This window comes from Glycine max, chromosome 16 (genome assembly GCF_000004515.6).
Source record: "Glycine max cultivar Williams 82 chromosome 16, Glycine_max_v4.0, whole genome shotgun sequence".
NCBI lineage: Eukaryota > Viridiplantae > Streptophyta > Magnoliopsida > Fabales > Fabaceae > Glycine > Glycine max.
Window position 1 is genome coordinate 5,402,278 of NC_038252.2, and position 13,142 is coordinate 5,415,419.

The following is a 13,142-nucleotide window of genomic DNA, read 5'->3' on the forward strand; positions in this document are numbered from 1 at the left end:
ATGAAGAGCATCTCATGATGTCTTTAATTAATACCAACTATACTGAAAATAAATAAAAAAATAGATGTAACTCAGTGATATATATATATATATATATATATATATATATATATATATATATATATATATGATTTTTTCTTACATAATTTGAATCAATACCATTCCTTTTCTTTCCTCCCTTGACTCTCTCTGTCTCTGTCATAAAAATTAATGATTCTCAATTATTTTTTATGTTAAGATTAGATGGACAAAAATTATGTGAAATTAATGTGTGAAGAAAGAAGTAAAGAGCTTGACAGATATATATGCTAAAGGAAAAACAATGACATGTTTGCTAATTTCCAAGTCCTAGGTTCTTTTTCTGTAATGTTTAAAGTTTTGGTTCGTAGGAACTGCCAATTCTCAATAATGCATTCAAGTTACTAAATTCTCATAAGTGGTCATAACTCATAAGTGATCTACTACCCAATCAGAACCTTGAGTTTGCAGTAATTCTGTTTCTTAAACTACATTTAGGATTAACTATTGCAAAATAAAATATGCTTATAATAATGAATGAACTTCTCCACTGGTTTTGCTTGGTTTGTATTACAAATACCACCAAAATAATAATGATCTTCATCAAATCTAGTTTTATTTTACATGAGAGAATTGGTTATTTGATCTACGCCAACCGCGCTAATTATTTATCGGCATGAGCACTATTTTGGAGCTTTTCTTATTACATTTTGCGGCATGTGCAATAGGCCTATTTTGAATGTGCAAGTTATAAGTAGATAACAAAATGTAAAAGCATTTCTAACGCGAATGATTCATGAATGGCTTAAAATTAAACAATATTATTTAAAAAAGGATAATTTGACGATGTGTTGTTTAAATGAGTTGCTTATATAAGTAATAATTATTGCTCAATTCATTTTTATCAATTAATAAATTATTTTTCAATTATAAAATTTAATGTGACTCAAGTTAAACATTCAGCCTATCAATTTGAACGTTGAAGTAAATTTTGTGGAAAGTATTTTAATCTATATGACATTGTAAAACTCATAATTTTAGATAAACAATTTATTTAAGTAATTATGCATTGTAGATGTTCTAAAATATCATATTTGAAGTATATATAGGTATAACACTTGACAATAAAAAAAGAGAAATAGTTTAGTATGACACAATCATGCTCATTGAGACAATATAGAGAAAATATAAGAATTTTTTTATCAATAATGGAAAAACAAACAATTTATAATTATATACATGCTGAAATATTAAAAAATTGTTAAAATTTGTTATTTTTTATTAACGATTTAGGTTCATACTTTTCTTTTTAAAGAGAGTATTCATTTAAAAGGTTTAAATATCAAAATTTTAAGGCTTAAATAATTTTTTAGTTGCTATAAAATATGAAGTTTTTATTTTAGTCATTTAAATATTTTTGTTTTGATTTTAGTTCTTGAAATTTTTTTAGTCCACACAATCAAATAAAGTATTAAATGATAACATAATAACAATGTTAACAATCTATTAACTTGTCAAGTTATTAAGAAATCTCACAAGTTGGTTATATGTCACATTTTTTTTGTACTTTTAAATTCACATATGTTCAAAATAGCTTATGATTTTAAACTAGTTGATGAGAGATTCAAAAACATATTTTAAAAAAAATTACATGCGACTTTTTTATTAGATTCTTTGATGATCGGAGTTAAAATATAAACTAGGCCAAATAGGACTAAATCAAGCCTAGTCTGTGTAAAAAATTCAAAACTTAAGTTGACCTATTACATGTCAAAACCTTTATTTTTAGGTTTGACTTGTTAACCTACTTAAAAATATATTTTATATTAAAACTTTTATATATGTAGGTCTAACTTCTCTCTATATTGGTTACACTCATAGACCATTGAAAAAAAATATCTTTGTAAAACAAATTATAATCTACAAAAATCAAAATCGTCCTTAGTCAAAAATTTACTACCTTCATGATAAATTAGTTAAAAAATCTATTTTGTAATAAGTAATCTAAGTAGAGAATAAAGTTATCACTAAATAAGCTTATATGTTTGACTTATATAGGTCAACATGCTAAGTATTTTAAAAAGATAAGCAATTATATGATTTTGATACATTATAACAATTTTAATATAATTATAATACTAACAAAAAATATAATTTGTATTAACTTAAATAGGTCATCTGGCCTTTTAACCAAATAGGTTTTTATAAATACATGTAACTAGTTTATTTTTTAGAAAGTTTGATTACTACCAAAGCAATCTATCTATTAAAACAAAAAATTTAAAATATTTAAAGGGTTAAAATTAAAAATAATCTATTTTATAGGGATCAAAAGATTATTTATCCTAATTTTTAATATCTTTCATTATTACAAAGAAAGCTTACGGGTCCATTTTGTTCATTTTTATGACAAGAAAATTGGAATCAATAAAAATAGGTTGATTCTATTTGGTTTTAATTGTACTTTTAATTTTTCTAATATCCTCAATGCATGATTTTGTCCTACCCCTTTTAATTCTGTTATTTTTGTCTCCCCTATTAATAAAATAAGCAAAACTAATTTACGTAGTATTTGATTGTAGGAAAATAGAGGAGGAGGGATTTTTTTATTTAAGCCTTTCATATTTGGTTTAATTTTTAGAAGAGAAGGAAAGTAAAATTTCTTCTCATATAATTTTTTCTTACCTAAAAAATCTGAGGATTTGGGGGGAAGGGGAGATTTAAAATATTTTATAATGTATTGAGTAAGAAAACCTAGTTAGAAAAGTAAATTAATTTTTTAAATCAGTCCCCTCCTTGTCAACCAAATAAGAAAAAAATTACTTCTCCTCCCCTTCATTAAAATCCATACCTTCCTCTCCTCTCAACCAAATAAGATATCTAATCAAAATCATTTTCTTTTATCCCCTTCCCTACCTTTTCCTTCCATTAAAATCCCTCCCCTCCTTTGAACCAAACATAACATTAGCTCCATTGTTACATGGACACTCAATGCTTCACCATCTTCATATTTGATTATGCAGGCAAATTTCAAACTTTTGTACAATCGTTGTGGAAGATTTGATTGTGCCATCATATTCAAACTAGAGAGTGATCAGTTTGAGAAATGTACACCGTTGGATCATATGAGCAGCTATGATTTTGCCATGTGTCTCACTGTTTTCTTACGTAGAAATACTTTGATCACATAAATGTGTGTTTTCTCTCAAGAGTTGTTTCCATTTCTCTGTTTTTTGCATCTTTCTTCTGCCGTGTTATGACACAATTAATACCAAGACACTATCTGGTCAATCTAACATCAACCCATTGCCCCTCTCAATTTCTTCATGAACCAATTAATTTTATTGCGGCAATAGAGAAGACTAAGTTAAAGGATTGGAAAGAGTATAAGATATTAACAAATCACAATCTTGACTGTACCTTAGAATCATTAGTCATGTACCTTAGAATTAGATATGCAAAAAAAAAATGCTAATAAACTCCAACTTTCTACAACCTTTGCAAAGTCAAAGATGGCTATGAAAACCAGAATTGAGAATAGAAAAGTAAACAGAGGTAGAAGAGAGTGTGTGTGGGAACTGAGAAGTAGTAGCTTCTCATTAGCCTCAGTTAGAAATAACTACAAGCTTTATAGAGTTTTAACAGCTTATCTAATTACCAATTAATTCAGTTACATTCTGTTATAAGAAGATAACAGAAACTACACTAAGCTAACTCCCTATGCCATAAAGTCCTAAGCCAACTGTTAACAAAAAGATTTCAGATCATTCAAATTAATCAGGAAAAAAAATGTAGTTCACACATGCAATTCTCACATAGTCGTAAAAACAAATAACTTAATTTTTCTGCCAATAAAATAAAGCTCATTCCAACAAAAGGTAATATACTAAAGTACAACAACAACAATAGCAAAAGGAAAGCTTTTCACATGTATATGAAATTTGGTACTTAATATATAATCATATCATCTTTAACTACTCATTATTTTACCTTTAAAATTTTGTGAACATATTTATTTAACTTTCCCATTTTCTCCTCTCTTATTTCCTATTTGACTTTATTAAATGATGGTTCCAAGGTAAACACGCCATAGTTAACCTTCTTATAATATATGTGGGACTCAATCAAGTGGGATCAATAACACTAAGGATACAAATTGTATCTTAGGAAAAAAGATTAATCAACATGCATCTTTGCCCTCAACTTTTCTGTATGAGCAAAGCCACACTAAGAGGGATCATATGTTTCAGCTTAATAGCAATGCTCGTTAGCTCTGATTAATGGAAACAATATTTAAGGATAATATTTAGATAAAACAGCTTGCCCATGGAATGACAATTAGAATTATCACTTTATCTCAAAAATGGACTGACATGATAAGAGGAGGAATACACCTTCTGATTATACAAAAAAAAAAAATCCTTAGATAAAGGAGAGAAAAAACAAAAGCCAAGAAACCGTAATTTTGTCCCATTACCCCAATCTTAGAAAAACATATTTTAGTCAATTATAATGTATCTTCTGTGAACAAAACATTATGTAATATGATAGACAAAAATATTAGGTCAGTTGTTCGATCTTTAAATCTATGTATATGAAAAAATAGAACATAATGTAGCATGATATATAAAAGTATTTGGTCAGTTGTTCGATGTTTAGGTCTAGGTATGTGAAAAAAATATCTATTAGAAATAGTTAATTTATTAAATAAATCTTTGTACATCAATGAAATAGTCTCTGGTTGCAATTCTGGCCTAGAATATCCTATAGGCACAAAAAAATGTATCTTCTTAAATGTTTTAAAAGTCCATCGTGATTTTAAATTAATGATTATATGTTTTCTTAATCTGTCTGCATGTCTAAATTGTACGTATAGATGAAGCTTCCCTTGAATTTTGGTGCCGTGCGTGTGGGTCTGAGGTGTAAAACATGAATCAGGATAGCTTCATTCTATAACCTTTGCTTTTTTTTCCATGTCATCAATTGCTTGTCTCTTCTTCCAAAGTGACCACTTTTCAGCTCCATTCCTTTTTAAGTCCTCCTGCACTCATTGTCATTGCAACTACTATACCATTCACATAGCTAGATAGAGAAATAATTAGGAGATCAAAGAGAAATTAAGGAGAAGGAGGAAATGGGAGATTGGGGGCCAGTTTTTGTGTCTGTGGTGCTTTTCATTCTCCTCACTCCAGGGCTCTTGGTCCAAATACCTGGAAGAGGCAGGTTCATAGAGTTTGGTAATTTTCAGACCAGTGGATTATCAATATTGATCCATGCTATCCTCTACTTTGCTCTCGTGTGCATCTTCATGTTAGCAATTGGGATCCACATGTACATGGGGTAAATCATCCCTAAATATATGTACCCTCAATCCTCATGTATACACTTTTTAGAGTTTTGTTCCTTTGGTTTGGTTTGTGTTCAGGGATGTGACTTGTTTTCCTTGTAATGTCTCGTTTTTTTCCTCTTTCAATAAATTTCTTGGAATCAAGCTTGTGAATTAATGACAAATATTTCTGTTTCTACTGCATCAATCTTTTTTTTTTTTTAATTTTCTCTGGAGCTATAGATGTATTTAGTTAAATTAAGAATTGAATAACTCACTAAAGTTAGCCTAACGGTAAGATTTAATTTGGATAATATTTATGATATCTCAAGTTCTATTCTCGATACCATCATCTCAATAGGTCACTAATTAAATATACTTTTGCTTTATTAGTTTGATTTAAGTTTCTAAAAAAAATATGATACGTAAAAACATATCCTAGGAAGTAGAAACAATAAACCTAAGTCCAATATCATACTTGATTAATCTCATTCCCAAATAGTCAATTTTGTAATAACTAAACAATTTAAGTTTTATCAAATAAGGAAGGGTTTATGATCAATTATCTTTTAACAAAAAGGAAAATCAAAGCTAAAGATTTAGTGAGAAACAATTATTATAAAAAGCCTAGAATTGTGAATTTGTTCATACCCGTTTCCCCACAATTATAATTCTAATGAAGCCCAATTAATCATCAATTATCAGTATTTCCCTAATTTAACTATCAGTTTTTTTTTATCATGGTCTAATAACATTCTTTGCCTTAAATCAAAGGATTAAGTTGTTAAATCAAAGATGATCAACTAATTACTCCACTAGTAATTCATATAACTAATTTGTTCATGCAAATTATATGAAAACAATTAAGAGTAGAAAACAATTACTCTACAAATCAATCAATTACGACCAAATATCATTGACATGTAATTTATTCAAATTCATAATGATCACTTCCAAAATAGCAATTAAGAGTAGAAAACAAATTTGATTGCCTGAGTAACATTGAAAATTTTATTTGAATTAGAAAAGGGATACATGATTAGCTTAGCGAAAATAATTTTTTATCGGGTTTTACTTACCTTTCTATGGAATTTCAAATTAGTCAATATATCCTTTTTTTTCTAATGAACCGAAAGGTTAAAATAAAAAAAAAACAGTATGATTACATCACAATCCTAAACCAATAGAGACTAATTGTTCATTGTCATAACAAAACTAGAAAAAACCAAAGGAAAACATAGAAATAGAAAAAGAGGAAGAGACTTCACACGAATCAATCCTCGTATGTTATGATCTCCACGCTTCTTTGTAGCCAAAAACTCTCCCACAACTCTGTTCTCTCTCCAAAAATGCATAAAAGAGTAAAAGATAAGATTCTAGGGCCTAAATTTATAACAATTGGATAAGTGACAGGCGTTGCTTATTAACCACGATTGTGGATAATTATCCATGACTGTGGATCCAGCTTGCTTCACAATCTTGACTAACCATAAGGACGATATTGAATGTTGATCCACAACCGTGATCGAAAAATTGATGTTGATCTTCAAAACTTCACTTTTCTTCTGGTGGTCATTATTTCTCATGGTTGTGAGTAATATTCATGACATCCATGACCGTGATTGTTTAAACAATGCCAGATTTCTCTTCAAAACTTCCACAATTTAGTCCTTTCCAAGTAAATTCTTTTGGGCTCTTGTCTCACAAACTAACACCCATTAATGAGTTTTATCAAATAAAATATATTAAAATGTATGAATATGACATGAAAATTCACACAAAGACAACACCAAATTTGGGTTCATCTAAATACTGTAAATTAAATTGAACCCATTTGAATTTTTCTTCAAAGTTTAACTAAAATGGCACATAACATGACACACTATAGGCCTAGTTAGAGGATTTTTTGTTTTGTTAAAGAGGAATACTATTAATGTATTCTTTTTTTTTTTTTTACTGAGTCCAATTCTTGATTGCTGTTAGTTTCGAATTGAGGTTTGAAGTTTGATGTGGGCATGCTCCAAGTCAAATTCTTGAGTCACTCATTAGTGATATAAGTCACAATTTTTATTTTCGGCATAATTAAGTGTATCTTGTAGTGAATTATTTGAAATCAGAAGTCTTCTTTAGTAGAAATACCCTTCACTCTGCCAAACATCATATTTCCAGCTTCCTAGGTGTTTCTGAATGCTTGGGAACTGGAAAATACTTGGAGCTGCCCTCCATGATTGGAAGAAGAAAGAAGACCATTCTCATCTATCTGAGGGACCGCATCTGGAAAAGAATCATCCAGTGGTCCTCCAAGCATCTCTCAAAAGCAGGAAGAGAAGCATTCATCAAATTTCTAGCTCAAGCAATTTTTTCTTATTGCATGATACTTTCCTCTTGCCCTCTTCCTTGGGGGATGATACCCAGAAAATGATCAATTCTTTCTAGTAGGTTTCGAACAAAAATTCTGCAAGGGGAATCAAGTGGCTCAACTAGGATAAATTATCTATGAGGAAAGAGTATGGTAGTTTGGGATTTCGTCATCTGTATGGCTTTAACTAGGTCATGCTAGGGAAGAAAGGTTGGAAAATTTGCACCAACCAAGATGCTATATAACTCTAGTATTCAAAGCCAAATATTTTCCTAATGAGAATTTCTTGAAGGCTAAATTGGGTCATAACCCAAGATTCACGTGGTGTAGCATCTATTCTTCATGGGTGGTGGTTAAACAAGGTCTTGGATGGCGAATGGGTGATGCGAGAAGATCAACGTTTGGAATGATCTCTGGCTGCGTTCTAATGATAACCTTTACGTCCAAAGGGAACCCATTGAAAGCTTGGAAGATTTGAGGGCCTGTGAATTCATAGATCCCTCGACCAGTTAATGGAAGCAGGGCATTATAAAGGACATTTTTAATGATAGAGGCTATGAGATTATTAGTGGAGTGCCGATCCATTTTTCCACGAGTGAAGACGAGTTGATTTGGAACACTAGTAGGAATGATGCTTATTCGGTAAACATAGATGCGTCCATTTCTTCTGAGGCTCGAGAGTTTAGTCTGGGTGCTTGTATCAGTAACTCCAGCGGAGAATTCATTGTTGCTCGAACTTCTTAAAGCAATGGTATCATCCCACCAGCTGAAGCAGAAGCTTCAAGCCTTCTTGCAACTGTTATTTGGGTTTCACAAATGGGTCTCATGCATGTTGTTTTTGAATTGGATTGTAAGCAGTTGTTTGATAGCCCCCATTCGAACCACCATGAGAATTCTGAGTATGGGTGTATTGTCAAGTATTGTAAATAGCGACTCATCTTTGAGTTTGATTTGTCGACAAGCAAATCAAGTAACTCATCATCTTTCCAAGCGTCTAGATGGTATGTTAGTCCCCATTTTTTCATGTCAATCTTTGTTTTATCAATTTTTTTTATTATTAATGAAATGATATAAGACTTCTCCTTTAAGAAAAAAGTTTATCTTATTCATAAAATATATGCTAATAATTGTAATGACTAACATCTCTTTTATTTTTATCTCAAAAAAACGTCTCTTTTATTTCAATTAAATGTGAAAATTTGAATTATCTCTAATTTCATGTTCATGTTAAATTTAATTAAAATATTATTGTGCTTTTCTTTCAATAATATGAGAAAAAGAATACAAAATGATCTAGATCGACTTCTGTCGGCCTTGGTGGACGATTACGAGATGGATAAGAAACTGATATGTATCAAATAAAGTTACTTTAAATGTGATAGATGAGTTGGCTTAACGTCTATTTGTATAATATATAACATGCTCTTTCTGATCTTCCTTGGAATATAAATAAAACGGAAATGCCAATGTGGAAAAATTGCTTTTGGGAGCTATTAGGATTCAAAAGACTAAAGGCACTTTTTCATTACTTACAGGCTAAACAACCGATCAATTCCACGTTACATATAAAAAAGAAGAAAGAAATGAAAAAACTAATCCTTTTGCTGATTTGAGTATATCCAAGAGGTCAAGCAATCTGTGTGTTCAAGACTACATCTGGGTTTCATCACTAGCAAGTAGCAAGCTAGTCCTAATATATATTGAAATGGTCTTGTCTCAGTTAAATATCCATACCACTACTAGAATTTGTTATATGATTTTTTGTTTCGAAAAATTAATTTTCTAACTTTTTTTAATAATTTAGTTGCATATACTAAAGCATTGAAAGAACAAAGTATATCCATATAAAATTAGAAGATATTATGATTCAATTAACTAATTGTGTTTCTTTTTAATCCATAAAAGCGACTTTTCTTAACATGTCTTTGTCTTTGAATTTAGTTCATTAAAATTGTGGTGTGCTTTTAATTAAACAAAGATTAATGCACAATAAGTTGATCACTTAATAAGATCATGTTAAAGAAATTTTATCTATAAAATGTTTACAGCTCCAATGACATTAATTAACTATATTTATAAAAGTCTGAGACGAACTGGATTTCTTAGGACAGGGTCCAAGGTTTGTCGTTGACAATAATACTCAATCTTAATATAATGATGATGTAATTTTGCTCCAAGCCAAGGTGTAATCTATCGTTTATGAGTACACATTAAGGGTCTTGTACTTGGCATTGACCTTGGTCACTGCTTTGAGATTTAGGTTAATCCAGTAAGGGAAAAATGGACCATTATATGGATAAGACCTCTAGCCTAGTCTGATTTTAAACCTTGTTTCTTATTATTTATTGTTGGAGTAACCAAAACTAGCTCCTTCCACAACATCTTCAACACCTTTCAAACTCTATTTCAAAAGCTAACTTCCATTACAACCCCGGATTCTTGTCCTTCACTAATGCAAGCTACCAATTAATCCACCCAACACTCTGTGGACTGTGGTATGATGACACTACATTTACAAATAACAAAATCAATCCCTGTTTACAGTGTTACTAACATGATGTGACTATAACCAATTGGCTTGAGATTTCAAAACTCCAATTATTTTCTGATAAGGGTTAAGTCCCATAAGAATACTCAAATGTCCTTCATTCATATTGTAGCCATCATCATAGAAGACACTCAATCCTTGGCTGTTGGAATTCACCAACACCCATACAAATGCTAGAGTTTGAGCATGACTCGCTAAAAATTGCTCCTAAAATATATGTGGTGGTGTTGTTCTCACAATAAGAATAAGCTCTTTTGAGGTGTGACGACTGGAAAAAGATTCATGGAAAATGAAAATGAAAAATATATTTTCTAATCTTGAAAATATTGAAGGGAAATTGAAAGGAAACTAAGAACAAAAATCAGTGTAAAGGTGTTATTCAATTCAAAAATCCTTTGGTGTTTTTTTGGACTTTCGATATAATCCAATAATAGTCCAAAGTCCCATAAATCAACAAGGAACAACTATTCCCACTACAAGATATGTTATTGGCACTATCAATCTCTGTAAAATCCCTCTTTTGTCTAATCAGCAAATCCCTGCACCTCCTTCCCTTCTCCTCTTATACAAAACCATCTCCCCCACCTCAACCCGGATCCAGAATCCCTGCACCTCCTTTCCTTCTCCTCATATACAAAAATCTTTATATATTTTAAAATTCAAAAAAATGATTTTTGAATTTATAATAATATTTTATTTTGTAAAAAATATACTTTTAGTAATAATGAAAGAGCAAACAAGTATATAATTAAAAGACTTATATTTTTCATTCTTAATAAATATTCAATTTTTGTGTATGTTTTCTAATAAATTTTTGTTGTGTTGAATCTCTAATAAAATAATAATTTTATTTTTTATCCTTAACACTTTTTTTGTCCCTAATAAATTAATAAATTTTGTGTTTGCTATCTAATAAATTTTTTTCATTTATAATTAGTCGAAATTAAAACAAAGTTTGCTAATTTATCAAAAAATAAATACAAAATTCATTAATTTATCGGAGACTAAAACAAAATATCAAAGACCAGTAACAAAATTTTTATTTTATTAGGAAATTAATGAAAAAAAATATTACAGAACAAACTCAAAAATTAAGTATTTATTAGAGATAAAAATATATTTAAGTTTAATTAAAATTAAAATTCTTCATTAAAAAAAATCTGAACGTTCAAAATAAATTTAATTAATTAGATGCATGCAGACAAGCAAAATCATAACATATCTACCAAATATACAAAAAGAAGATAGGTTCTGAACCCATATTATATTAACTCATTAATTATATACAGACAAGCAAAATCATAACATATATGTAACATCAAATTCCCTTCCCAAACATCCTCTAACTACCAAAACGTAGAGAGTGTGGATGTTATAAATTATTTATGGTAATGAATGCACATAAATAAAAAAATAACCTTTCATTATAAAAAAAAAAAATCTAAATGCCCCAGGTACAACCCCTCAAGATCCTCGGTAATTTTAGAAATTGACAGAAATTTGAGAATCAATCCAATCGGTATATATAAATCCACTCCTAAATTAATACATGAAAATCGCAAAAAGGCATAAAAGCTAATTAATGCTTCTAGCTCCCTATTGAACAAAAAAACGTACCATCATGCATATACCAAAGATAATGTGTTGTGATACAAGCACGTTATTATAAATTGGTTAGCCTCTTTAATTTGTAATCCCAAAACTCCAATTAAGTGAAAGAAACAAATTAGAAGAAGCATGATGGTTCATTCTTTTGTTAAACACCCACTCCTCCCTTCCCTCTTACTTCTTCTATGTTTTGTGTTTTCCTTGTGTTCAGCCAGGATTGTGGAAATAGGCAACATTTGCTCAAAACACAACAACCCTAACAGTTGTGACAATATTCTACGCTCAGTACCAGGTGCAACTTCGGGTGTAGATCTTGGTAGCATTTCCTTGTATCTCATTAACATGGCTCATGTTAATGCTTTTGATACTATCGGCCAAATTAGCTATAACATTAGAAAAGCTACAAACACTCAAACGAAACAACGTTATAATTCATGCATTATGGATTATGACGATGTGTTGCTTTCCCTTACACAGGCTAAACAGTCTTACAATTCTGGAAATTATGCCGCATTGAAATCCAATGGCATAACTGTGATAGAAGATGTTAAAGATTGTGACACAAAGGCTTATGATTTACCCCAACTCCGAATGAATAACCAGTATTTGGTAGATGTCAGCATGATCATTATGATTCTAGCTGATTTTCTAGCCGGGAAATTTTAAGTTTTAGATAGAGCTTTATTATTGTTGCAGATTTTAGCTTTAATCCTTTTGTTTCAATTGGTTAATTTAAATTTCAAATAAATCTAATAGAATATTAGATCGGTTGTAAGCCTATATATAAACATTCTCATGAATTTAAATGACTATTTTCATTGTTAATCTTTCTATTTTCTCTGCAAGTTTCACTGTATGCATGGACGGATTCTGGAATGTATAAGGGGGTGAGGGCGAAATTCTTTTTGCACAATAATTTAAATATTTAATTTTTAATATTTAATAATGAGTTTTATAAAATATTTATTATTAATTTTATGTACTCTTGTCCAATATATTAACTTTGTAACCATGTAACTCATTAATTGAGTTTTATTTTTTAACTTTTCTTCTACCTTTTATTGTAACTCTTTCGAATTTGATTTTTTAAACTTCTTTATGTACTTATTTAATTACGTAAATTTTGGTGTAATGACTATTATTTATTTATTTTCTTTAAATTCAGATTTTAAACGAAAATTCACATTATTTTTTTCTCTCTCTTCCATTTTAATTTCTTTCTCTACTATGTCATAATTTTTAATTTTGATTTTGTTGCAAATACTAATTACTCTTTTTTTTCT

At 29.7% G+C, this 13,142-nt stretch overlaps 2 protein-coding genes across 2 annotated transcripts; both read left to right on the forward strand.

The window, feature by feature from the left end:
- The first annotated feature begins 5,057 nt into the window (after positions 1–5,057).
- LOC100527861 (uncharacterized) lies at positions 5,058–5,522 on the forward strand. The gene has a single exon (XM_003549130.5). The coding sequence runs from the start codon at positions 5,153–5,155 to the stop codon at positions 5,360–5,362; it is 210 nt and encodes a 69-aa protein (XP_003549178.1). The 5' UTR covers positions 5,058–5,152; the 3' UTR covers positions 5,363–5,522.
- A 6,679-nt stretch (positions 5,523–12,201) lies between these two features.
- On the forward strand, positions 12,202–12,525 carry LOC102662476 (pectinesterase inhibitor 2). Its single transcript, XM_006599724.1, has one exon. It carries the CDS (start codon positions 12,202–12,204, stop codon positions 12,523–12,525), a length of 324 nt encoding a protein of 107 aa, XP_006599787.1.
- Positions 12,526–13,142: the final 617 nt, after the last annotated feature.

What these genes read in the sequence shown, in the direction of transcription:
- LOC100527861 (XM_003549130.5), top strand. Translation starts at nt 5,153, where the DNA reads ATGGGAGATTGGGGGCCAGTTTTTGTGTCTGTGGTGCTTTTCATTCTC.
- LOC102662476 (XM_006599724.1), top strand. Translation starts at nt 12,202, where the DNA reads ATGGCTCATGTTAATGCTTTTGATACTATCGGCCAAATTAGCTATAAC.